Raw genomic sequence first — 11,068 nt, 5'->3', positions numbered from 1 at the left:
ATGGCGGGCCCTGGCTGGGGCCCCCCGCAGCTGGACGGTTTCATTCTCACCGAGCGCCTGGGCAGTGGCAGGTACGCCACGGTGTACAAGGCCTACGCCAAGGTGGGTGAGGGGCGCCCCGGGGCTTCTGTGCGAGGCAGGAATCGGGGGCACGAGAACTTCTGAGGGCCTGGCCCCGGTGCCCGCCAGACCCTGAGCAAGCCCAGGCGGGTGCCGGGCCGGGCAACTAGAAAGGGTTAGAGAGGGTGTGAGAGCCGTTAGGGGCCCACGGCCTGCCCTGTCCCAGGCCGACCTTCCGTGGAGGAGGTGGGTGGTGACCGCCACCAATAGATCTTCAAAACAAACACACATACACACACCCCTGTTGTATGAAGAGACAGGTGGAGACCTCGATGGAACCTCGGTGTCAGTGGCTGAAGAACAGGCTCAAAACAGGGAGGATACCTATGGGCTGGGAGGAGTCTGGGGCAGGGTTCTAGAAGGCTGGACCCACTTAGGAAGCAGAGTGGGCAGTTTAGAATAGTGAATAACATGCTTTAGCAGGGGCACTCTAGAATACAATGAAAGGGATTGTGGAGCAGAGAACACCAGGCTGGTGGGGAAGCCGGGATTCCAGAATCCGGGTGCCTCATTGGCCAGAGAAGGGGCAGCTGGGAAGCCTGGATGCTAGTGTGAGTGGGTAGGCCCTGTGAGGGGGAGAGGGACAGAGGGAACCAGAGCCCTTCTGGCCACACATAGTCCCTGGTACCCTCCAGGCAGAGCCGTCAAATCTCCTTTCCCCACAGAAGGATACTCGTGAGGTGGTAGCCATAAAGTGCGTGGCCAAGAAGAGTCTGAACAAGGCATCTGTGGAAAACCTCCTGACAGAGATTGAGATCCTCAAGCGCATTCGACACCGCCACATCGTACAGCTGAAAGACTTCCAGGTGTGGGCCTGGGATGGGGCCACCCCTAAAGGGGGCTGGAGAAGAGACACTCTCTTCAAGCCTCCTCTCTGCCTTTAACCACAGTGGGACAGTGACAACATCTACCTCATCATGGAGTTCTGTGCAGGAGGTGACCTGTCTCGCTTCATCCATACCCGCAGGATTCTGCCTGAGAAGGTGGCTCGAGTCTTCATGCAGCAGTTGGGTAAAAGCCTCTGACCCCAGCCTGACACCCCTTCCCATGATCTCTGCCCTCTCACACTACCCCTGCCCCAGGCTTAGAGCTCTGACACTCTTAGCAGTCGTCTCCCATCCCAGCTTGGATTTTTAGGGCCCATCCTTCCTATGTGCCCATCCCTGGCTTAAGGATGCTGTGAGAGAGACGGGGAGGAGCCCCATCTGTGGGGAGTGCAGGCTTCCACACGTGGAATGTAATGCAAAGACCTCATAGAACATACCAAAGACCCAAGTGCTTTGCTAAGGAAGAGAGCAAGGACCTAAGGGGCTGGGGCATCTAGGGAAGCTTCTAGGAGGAGGGGAGACTTGTGAAGGGGTACAAGGGAGGAAGGAGGTCACTTGAGGTGGGGGTGGGGAAAATTCTTAGCAGAAGGGGGAGCCTGGTGCTTGTATGTAAAGCATTTGGTAGACCAGCCAGGTCAGAACTGGGGTTGTGCAGGCTTAAAGGGGCAGATATAAGGCTGGGGAGGTGAGAGGGGGTGGGAGATGGGCTTCTCTGACCTGTCTCTCTGCATGGGTCCTACTCCCCAGCTAGTGCCCTGCAGTTCCTGCATGAACGGAACATCTCTCACCTGGACCTGAAGCCACAGAACATTCTGCTGAGCTCCTTGGAGAAGCCCCACCTTAAACTGGCAGGTGTGAGTCTGGAACAAAAGGCATGGAGGTTTGGAGGGTGGCTCTCATGGAGCCCTCTACTGAGTCATCAAACAGTGACAGACTGGGAGATCCAGGGATGGGCCCTGTCACCAAAAGGTAGGGCCTTTCTCAGGCTACCCAGGCTCAACTCCAGCAGTGTCATGGGCGGGCTCAGGGCTCAGTGTGTGACCAGAGTCAGGTTTCAGAGTGTGACCAGGGTTAGTACTTTATCTGTCACCAAGATTTGGGCTCAAAGTATGACTCAGTCTGTGGTGGCAGTGTTGGAGAGTGTGAGGTGGGAAAGCAGTGGTTGTGGCCCCTGGTAAAATTTGGAGGAGAACTGACTTGAAACTGGAGGCCAGAGAGGCCCATTAACCTGAAACTGGAGGCCAGAGAGGCCCACTGAGCTCGGTGGGACAGTGATGGAGAGTTCTAACCCCTTAGTGGACCCTTATCCTCATCGCTGGTGTGATCAGGGCGGGCTTCCTGGGAAAAAGGTGCTGAGGAGGCTGTGCAAGATGGGTAGGATATATGCCCCCAAAGAGGTAGGAGTGTGTTCCAGGTTTATAATGAGAGAAACGGCATGAGCAAAATAGGAAAGTGAGCAAAGTAGGGATTAATCCTGGTGAGTCTAGAGGGTGGGAGGAGCCCTGCACTGGAGCCCAGGGTGAGGCTGTAAAGGCCAGGAGCAGAAGCAGCTGGAATCTGAGCCCTGCCGCCTGGCCTCTTGCCTGCAGACTTTGGCTTTGCACAGCACATGTCCCCCTGGGATGAGAAGCATGTGCTCCGTGGCTCTCCCCTCTACATGGCTCCCGAGATGGTGTGTCAGCGACAGTACGACGCCCGTGTGGACCTCTGGTCCGTGGGGGTCATCCTGTATGGTGAGAGCGCTGTCCCCTGCCCCCACCTGGAGGCCTGCACTGCAAGGCCTCTCTGGGCCACTCCTGAGGCGTTTTAATGAGAACGCTGACTCTCCTGGTCTGGGGCTGCTCCCCAGGAGTGGGCCAGGCCAGGCTTGACCCTATCCCCTCCCAGCCTCCCCTCTGCCTCCCTTCCACAGAAGCCCTCTTCGGGCAGCCCCCCTTTGCCTCCAGGTCGTTCTCAGAGCTGGAAGAGAAGATCCGGAGCAACCGGGTTATTGAGGTAGGTCTAGCAGGGCCTCGGCACCTGCTGCGGGGCAGAGAGAGTCAGGCCCCTGAGGTAGGAGACCTCACTGCCACCTGCACAGACTGGGGTGTGGGCTCCAGGCCACCTTCGTGGAGCTGGGGCGCACTCTAGCCTGGAGTCGGCTCCATTCAGTTCCAGGAACCCAGATCAGCCACAACAGGGAGCAAAGGGTCTGCCCCACAGCCCGCTGCAGGCCCCCCATGGGGAGAAGGCCCCCCATGGGGAGATGGCCAAAGCAGACATAGGCCCAGCCTTCCCCGAAACATATTCCAGAGAGGGGAAAAGGATCTGGAAACAGGGTTCCATGACAGCTAACGGGTTCCAGTGAGGGCGTGGACAGGAGCCTGGGGGAGGAGGCTTGGCTCTCACTGGCTGCGACACTTTGACCCATCACTGTTTCTCCTGGTCTCACTTTCTCTGTCAAATGTGTATCTATGGGGCGTCCCAGGACAGGGTGGTCCTGACCGGCGCCTGGGGCTGGGGGCCGAGGTGCCGGAGCCCAGTGTGATCTGTACCTCCCCCACCCCCGCAGCTCCCCCTGCGTCCCGCCCTCTCCCAGGACTGCCGGGACCTGCTGCAGCGGCTCCTGGAGCGGGACCCCAGCCGCCGCATCTCCTTCCAGGACTTCTTTGCCCACCCTTGGGTGGACCTGGAGCACATGCCCAGTGGGGAGAGCCTGGCACGAGCAGTGAGCAACCAATGGAGATGGGTGGGCTGAGGGCAGGTTGGGGGTTTCCTCTACCCCTTTCAGTGGTGACCAGGTGACTTGCCCAGCAGGAGGCAGAGGGTGGGCTCAGGGCATCGCCCCTTGTGGTGAGTATGGGGGGTGGGCATGACTTCTCATCTGTCTGTCCCCCAGACCGCCCTGGTGGTGCAGGCTGTGAAGAAGGACCAGGAGGGGGACGCTGCGGCCGCCTTATCTCTCTACTGCAAGGCTCTGGACTTCTTCGTGCCTGCCCTGCACTGTGAGTGCCAGGCCGGGTGCAGCAGGGGTGGGGTCAGCCATAGCTGCAGTGGCTGGATTCCAGAAGCAGCTCCCCTTCCAGAATTTTGTGGGAGACAAGGCAGAGGGTAAATCTGGAACTTAGTGCTTTGGGGGATTCCAGAGGGTTTGGTGTGGGGCAGGCGTCTCCTTGCTCTAGACTCCTCATATAAACCCGCACTTTCTGCAGATGAAGTGGACACCCAGCAGAAGGAGGCAATTAAGGCAAAGGTGAATAAGAGTCCCCTGAGGAAATGGGTGAGGGATCCCAGGGCCTCTGGGGATTGGCTCTTAGAGGAACCTCTCTCCCTGGGAAGGGGGTCAGGCCAGCCTCAGTTGACCTCTGACGTTACAGTTTGGGGCGGTCCCTGAGGGAGAACCTGGAGGTGGGTGCTGGCGAGGCAGGCAAGGTGCGAGAGCCGTTCCTCGGCCCCTTGTCCTCCTGCAGGTGGGACAGTACATGTCCCGGGCTGAGGAGCTCAAGGCCATCGTCTCCTCCTCCAATCGGGCCCTGTTGAGGCAGGGGACCCCTGCCCGAGACCTGCTCAGAGGTAGGCCCCAATCCTGGCTGACCACCAGTTCCCAGCAACTTCCCTGCAGCCTGAGGGGGAGGCAGGTTGGGGTAGGCATCCTGAGATGAGAAAGCAGGCTGCTCCCCTCACGCTGAGCCTTTGCGCCTCATCCCAGAGATGGCCCGGGACAAGCCGTGCCTCCTAGCTGCCCTGGAAGTGGCTTCAGCTGCCATGGCTAAGGTTTGTAGCCAGTGGGAGGGGTCCGGGCAGGGCAGGGAGGAATCCAAGTCATGCCCCTAAATGACCTGGTGTCCCTGTGGCTGCAGGAGGATGAGGCTGGTGGGGAGCAGGATGCTCTGGCCCTGTACCAGCACAGCCTGGAGGAGCTGCTTCTACTGCTGGCAGGTGAGGCCCCATCACCATACTCCCCTAAGCCCCTGGCTGCCCTGCCCTCACCACGTGCCCTCCCTCTCTCTGCAGCGGAGCCCCCAGGCCGGAGGCGGGAGCTACTTCACACTGAGGTGCCCACTGGGGTCGGGAGGCTTGGGGGGCTTCCTCTTCCCCGTTTGCCCCACTCCCATTTGTGGGGACCTCCTTGGGTTCCCTCAGGGTGCTCCAAGTCTGGGAGTTAGACCACACAGACTTGCTAAGTTGGTGGCCCCTTTCACTCCATCAGGGCTTGGGTGCTCAGGTCAGGGCAAGGGGACAGGCAGGATCTGGGAACTCAGCAGCAGTCGGGAGGCTTCCTGGAGGAAGGAGCAGATAAGGACTCAGAGGCAAGTTGTTCTAATGAGGCAGAGGGTTCTGGAGAGCATCGGGAGTGAGGAGGAGCTCAATTTGAAGGCCTCTCCTCGCCCCACGTCCATGGGCATGTCTTCCCTTGGCAGGTTCAGAATCTCATGGCTCAAGCTGAATACCTGAAGGAGCAGGTCAAGGTGGGCACATGGGGGCCCACACTGGGGCGAAGCTTTATGTGTTCTTTTCCTCTCTGCCTGTGGCTGTCTGTCCCCTGCTCCCCACTGTGTGTCCCCCACTCCCCGCTGTGTATGTCTTCCTCTCGTCTCTGTCTGAAGGCCTCTCCATCACTGTCTCTGCCCTTTATGTTCTGCAGATGAGGGAGTCTCATTGGGAAGCTGAGACCCTGGACAAAGAGGGGCTGTCGGAGTCTGTTCGTAGCTGTGAGTCCTGCCCTGGGGTCTGACCCTCCCCGCAAGGAGGGGTGGGAGCTGGGGCAGCCCTGGATTCTGCCTCTTTTGCCAGAGACCTGAGACTGACGCTCCCCACTTTCCCCTCCACAGCTTGTACTCTGCAGTGACCCTGCAGGATGATTGGACAGGTCACTGGGAATTGGGGACACGCTCACCCCAGCTGACCCTCAGAATTCTGTGGCCCTCTGCCACCCTGCGGAGCAGGCTTCCTGGATGGGCAACTCTGGAACGCCCCACGTCCCAGCATCGCCAGCACCACTTGAAAGACTCTTAACCCCCTACCCACTGTGTGTACTGGGAGCACTGGGGTGGGGAGGACTCTGGGAGAAGAGTGTTTCTTTCACGTGACTTCTGTTATTTGGTGGTTGCTGAGCCCTGAGCCTGTTGATTTCTGTTTTTGCTCTGAGACGAGCAGGGAGCCCTCTGCAGGGCACTTGTTCTCTTTCCCCTCCTTGCCAGGAGGCAGCTATGCCCTGTGCCCACCCCTTTCCTTCCTGGGAGCCTTTATTGCAAGTCACCTCCCTCCTTGCACTGGAGCAGGGCACTCCAAGACCCCTCAGGGAGCACCCATCCCACCATATGCACTCAGCCCCGCAGAACTCACCAGTCTTCCTGGGAGCTGACCCCTGCCCACCCTCTCAATATTTTAAGATGATCCTTCATGCATGAAAATAATAGCTTTTGTAGAGGTGGGGCAAATTTGAGAAATCCCATGCCTTGTTCTTGCCCTGGCCTTGGGGGTACAAGGGGAGGGGTCCTCAGTCATCCCTCCCACCTTCATCCCTCTGTGGGGAATGCCCCTACTGGCCTCAGAGCTGGTCCTGGCCTGGGATGGGGAGGCATGGGGGCTGCCTGGCCTTTCAGGCTCCAGGGGACCCAGTGATCCAGGAGACCTGATTCTAGGTCTGACACTGCTGCTACTCCAGTGTGTGACGCCGGGCAAGCTCCTTCCCCTTTCTGGGCCTGGGTCTCCCCATCTCTCCAATGGGACTGCTACTATCTCCTCAACCCCCTACATGGGCTTTCAGGGGAACAAAGTGACTTTAATCTGGAAAGAATATATACACCTAGAGTTATTTAGAGGTTTCTTTTCTAAAAAGTCAGAGAGGGTGTTAGTGATTTCTAACCCTTCTGCCCTGAAATGCCTCCTTGGGGCAAGAGTTGTCTGCCTTCCCTGTAGGAGGCTGGGTGTAAAGAATGTAATTCATTGTTTTTCTATTATTTTCTAAACTTGTTCTTCTCTTCTTGACCTGGGAAGAACTGGAGGTAGCCCCTGTTCACAGGCTGGGACTAGAGGAGCCCCAGGAAAAGCTGGGTGACATGAGGGAGGGCTGGGGGAGGCCCCAGGGTGGGGGAGTGAGAGCCACATCTGCCTCCTGCCCTTAGCCCCTGGGAGATCTGGGAGAGTCAGGTGGACCAGCCACCAGTCCTCCCACCACCCAGGAGACCAGCACAGGCCTGGGAGCCCAGGCAAGGCCCTTCCTCTCTGCACGTGGAGGAGGGCTCAGTGGCAAGAGTGCGGTCCTGTTACCCTCTGTGCTCTGCACTGCACACTCCCTCACCCCAGTCGCTACCCCCTCTTACCCCAGGCCAGTGAGTGGGCAGTGAGCTAGATCGGGGAAAGGGCATCCTCTAGGGTGTCCTGTGTTCATGCTCAGCTCCCCAGGCCCCCCAAGTTGGGGTGGTTTCCAGCAGCCCTCACCCCAGCCACTGATGGGGTCTTGGCCTGAATGGCACTCAGGAACATCTTTGGGGACTTAGGGGAAGGGGAGCTCACCCCCTGGACAGCCACCAAGGCTGCTCAGCCTTCCGTGCAGACCTTAAAGGGCTGCTGTGCAGGGAAGGAAACGTCAGGAGGGACCTAATTTCCCTGAAGCCTGACTGTTGGGAGGCAGTGTAGAGCAGTGGCCCAGAGGGCAGGAGGCATAGCTACAATTCTGGCCTTGCCATTTGGCCCTGAAGCTTGGGACCCATTGATTAGCCTGTTTCTCAGTAAAATGAGGATGAAGATAAATGCCCCGTGGGAATGTTAAGGATTAAATGAGTCACTGTACATGAGCGTGGCACACACAATTCAATAAATGTTATTTTCAGCTGGGGAACGGGCTGGACGAAAAAGCCTCAGTGAGTAAAATGAGGGGAAGGAAGGAGGAGAATGAATGGACCCAGCTGGGTGGGTGAGTGGAGAAGAATGGGTGGGAGGGAGAGTGGGAGTGAGGAGGACAGGGTTTGTGAAAGACTAATAGAAGGATGATTGGATGAAAGGTTGGCCCCTCACACCCCAGTTTGTTTGTGATGTCTGCATTGGCTGTCAGAATAGGGGCCTGGTATTATGATACACGTGGATGTGGAGAGGAGTGGGCCCCCATGGGGGCACTGGGTACAGGAAAGGCCTGGGAGGCTGAGGCCGGTGGAGGAGGCCCTGGGGAAGGGCCCTTCCCGGGCAAGACATTTAGATGTGTCTAAGCCACCTGCCAAGGAGGGAGGCAGCCCAGCCAGAGGAGGTGGGGCTCCCTAGGGCTTTCTTTGAATGACAGAGGCCTATGGGAAATATGCTAATCTGCTTTTTTAATAATATGTTTTTTCTCCTAGGAGCAAGAGTTGTTTCTGTCTCTCACCTTTAAAACTTTGAAAGTGCCCAAGTAATGTTTGTGATGTATCTATGGTTCTTCACTACCAGTTAGAACTAGGTCGGTAAAAAAAAAAAAAAGAAAGTGCCCAAGGCAGGGCAGGCCCCCTCCACCCCCTGCTGCCCACCCCCCACCCCAGCATCTGGGCGCTCACTCTGCCCTGTCCTCCTACCTCCACTAAGTCCCCCAAGCCTAGCCAGCGTTGGGCCCTTCTCCCAAGGGACCAACCCTGGGAGAAGAACAGGGGAAGGAAGCGGGAGGCGGGGGAGGCCAGCAAAGCCTGGGGACCCCTCAGCCTGCCCTCCGTGCCCATCTCTGCCTGAGCCCCAGAGCCTCCACTACCCAGCCCCCACCCCGATTCCAGGGACGTGCAGACAGGTCAGAGCTGCTCAGGGTTCTCAGGCTGTGAGGAAGGAACCTGCCGCTCCCTAACCTCAGGCCCCAGCCAGCCCATTGTGTGAGGGTTCAGCGAGTGCTCACCCCCCAGCCTCCCCACAGCCCGAATTCCTGCCTCTTTTGCCCTTGGTCCTGCAAACCACTGAGGGGAAAGGGGTCTGTCCAATCCCATTAGGCAGAAGGCCCCGGAGGGTGGAGTGCTGACGTGAGCCTTGCTGCTGACGCTGCCAAGGAGGCCCATGCCTGCCCCACACACACAGCCTGGGGCCGGGACTTGGTCTCCTCCAGCTCCAGGAAGATCAGGAGGGGTTTTTGTCCAGTGACTACCCCGGGGGGCAGCCTAGGAGCAGCTCAGAGGCCTAGACCCCTTCCCCTGGGATGCTCAAGAGAGAAGGCCCAGCGTGACAGCCTGAGCAGCACTGCCCAGCTCCTGGGCCTGCATCCTTCCCTGCCTCCACCCTCCTAACTCCTCGTCCTCTCTCCTCCACCTGTCCCTCCCCACATTACCTATTGCACAGGTTTTATGTTCCTTGTTCTTATTTTACAAAGGAGGCCTAACAGAAGCTTTGCCCTTGAAACCAAACCCTCAGCTCTTCCACCTGTAAATCTTGGCTGGCTTCTCCACAGGCTGGTGTCAAGTGGGGGCACCAGGGTCAGCCTGTAGCACCTTGTTCCTCTCAGGCCCCTGGGATGGCCTGCTTGTGGACCCTCCTGGTTGGTCTCCTGGACACACACACACACACACACACACACACACACACCAGTGAGCAGGATGAGAGGACACACACACACATACACCAGTGAGCAGGATGAGAGGACACACACACACACACACACACCAGTGAGCAGGATGAGAGGATGAGATTTGGACTCTTCACTTTAAAGAATGGGTTACCATTTATTGATATGGTCCATCATATGCCAAGGACTTTACAAGTGGTCACCTTTTGAAACAGGTATTATTATTGGGTGGGGTGGGGCTCCTAATTTCACAGGGGGGAAAACAGGTTCAGAGAAGGAAAGGGACCTGCTCAAAGTCACACAGCAGTGCCTGGGCTGGAACACAGTTGCCCTGCCTTCTTTTTGTTACACCTTCCATTTCCAAGGTGTGGAGGGGGATATAGGCACAGGTGCCAGAGACAGCTGTGGTTGAGCCTCAGACCCTCCTACAGTCTCAGGTAGTGACCCAGCCTTCCTGAGGTGCCACCCATCCAGATGGCCGCCACAGCCTCCTCAAAGCCCAGATCTATTTCATCTGGCCACAGGCTGAACCTGGCGCTCAGTCAGTGCGGGGACCCTGCCCCAGCCCAGGGCCCTGAGAGGGCAGAGCTTGAATATCTTATCTTATAGGAGCTGGCACTCCTGTGAAGCTGTGGGTGAGGAGGTAGAGGACACCCTCCAAGGGCAGGGTTAGGGGCCTGTGAAACCCAAGAGTCCTGGAGGTCAGTAAGAAGGGGGAGAATAGGCAGGTCATCTGGAATTTTTATTTTTCACTGAGCTGAGAGTGGAAATCCAGCTATGGAATCCAGAGACAGTTCTACAGGAACAGAATAGAAATTGGCTGGGCCCTGGGCCCAGAGAAGGCCCAGAGCCACCTGGGCTGCTGTTCAGTGCCAGCTTCATCCTTGGCACTAGCCCCCTCACACAGCATCACTCAGCTTCCAAGAGCCAGAGCCCACAGTGGCAGCCGCTTGAGATTATGGCTGCAGCTGCTGCCCTACCCAACGAGGGGTGTGGGGTTGACTCTCAGGGGCCAGGGAGGCCAAGCTAGAAATTCTTAGAAATCACCCAGTCCATTCCCATTTTATAGATGATGAAATAAGGTCCAGAAAGGGCACTGGGTTTTAAGGAGAATAAATGTGGAGACTTGAACTCAGGCCTCCTGACTGCTGAGGGGGTCTGCCTCAAGCCCCTCTCTAAGCGCATCTGAATGTCGGTGTCTAGAGGAGCTAGGCATCCAGGGGAGCTGGCCTGTGTTTGCGTTTGCGTGTGCCAGGATGCATCTGCGGCATATCCCTCTGCACATGCCAGGGTCCCTCTGTGTGTCCCTCTATGTGTGCTTCTATGTTCAGGAACTTGGGGCCGTGGCCAGAGAGGGTCAGGCCTATTCTTACAATCTTGGGAGGCCTTCCCAGGCTGAGTAGGAAGGGTGGGTCCTGAGGGGTAGGGTGAGGAATGGGGACTTTGCTCCCAGTGGAGAGGGAGAAAGCAGAAGGCAGATTGGAGCCATGGATGAGAAGGGTCCTGGGGCTGGCCTGGGGCAGGGAAACAAAGCCAAGATAGGATAGGGGTCCCTGGAATTTGAGGCATGCTGTTAGCACTTATGTGGGGCCAGCCCTCTGGTCACCCCAGTGGGCAACCCCAGAGGAAGTAG

At 57.8% G+C, this 11,068-nt stretch overlaps 1 protein-coding gene across 1 annotated transcript; it reads left to right on the top strand.

The window, feature by feature from the left end:
• Positions 1 to 6,016, top strand: ULK3 (unc-51 like kinase 3; the record flags this gene model as incomplete). The annotated part of the gene is made up of 16 exons (XM_079700564.1): positions 1 to 102; positions 786 to 926; positions 1,011 to 1,131; positions 1,695 to 1,799; positions 2,537 to 2,680; positions 2,860 to 2,942; positions 3,499 to 3,654; positions 3,826 to 3,931; positions 4,139 to 4,179; positions 4,397 to 4,499; positions 4,636 to 4,700; positions 4,787 to 4,865; positions 4,941 to 4,981; positions 5,348 to 5,395; positions 5,572 to 5,638; positions 5,759 to 6,016. The coding sequence occupies 16 exons, from the start codon at positions 1 to 3 to the stop codon at positions 5,773 to 5,775; spliced, it is 1,419 nt and encodes a 472-aa protein (XP_079556690.1). The 3' UTR covers positions 5,776 to 6,016.
• Between the last annotated feature and the right edge of the window lie 5,052 nt (positions 6,017 to 11,068).

The sequence above is a fragment of the Hyperoodon ampullatus genome (assembly GCF_949752795.1).
Source record: "Hyperoodon ampullatus genome assembly, chromosome: 3".
NCBI lineage: Eukaryota > Metazoa > Chordata > Mammalia > Artiodactyla > Ziphiidae > Hyperoodon > Hyperoodon ampullatus.
The sequence above is the reverse complement of the archived record's forward strand: the minus strand, read 5'-3'. Positions and strand labels throughout refer to the sequence as shown.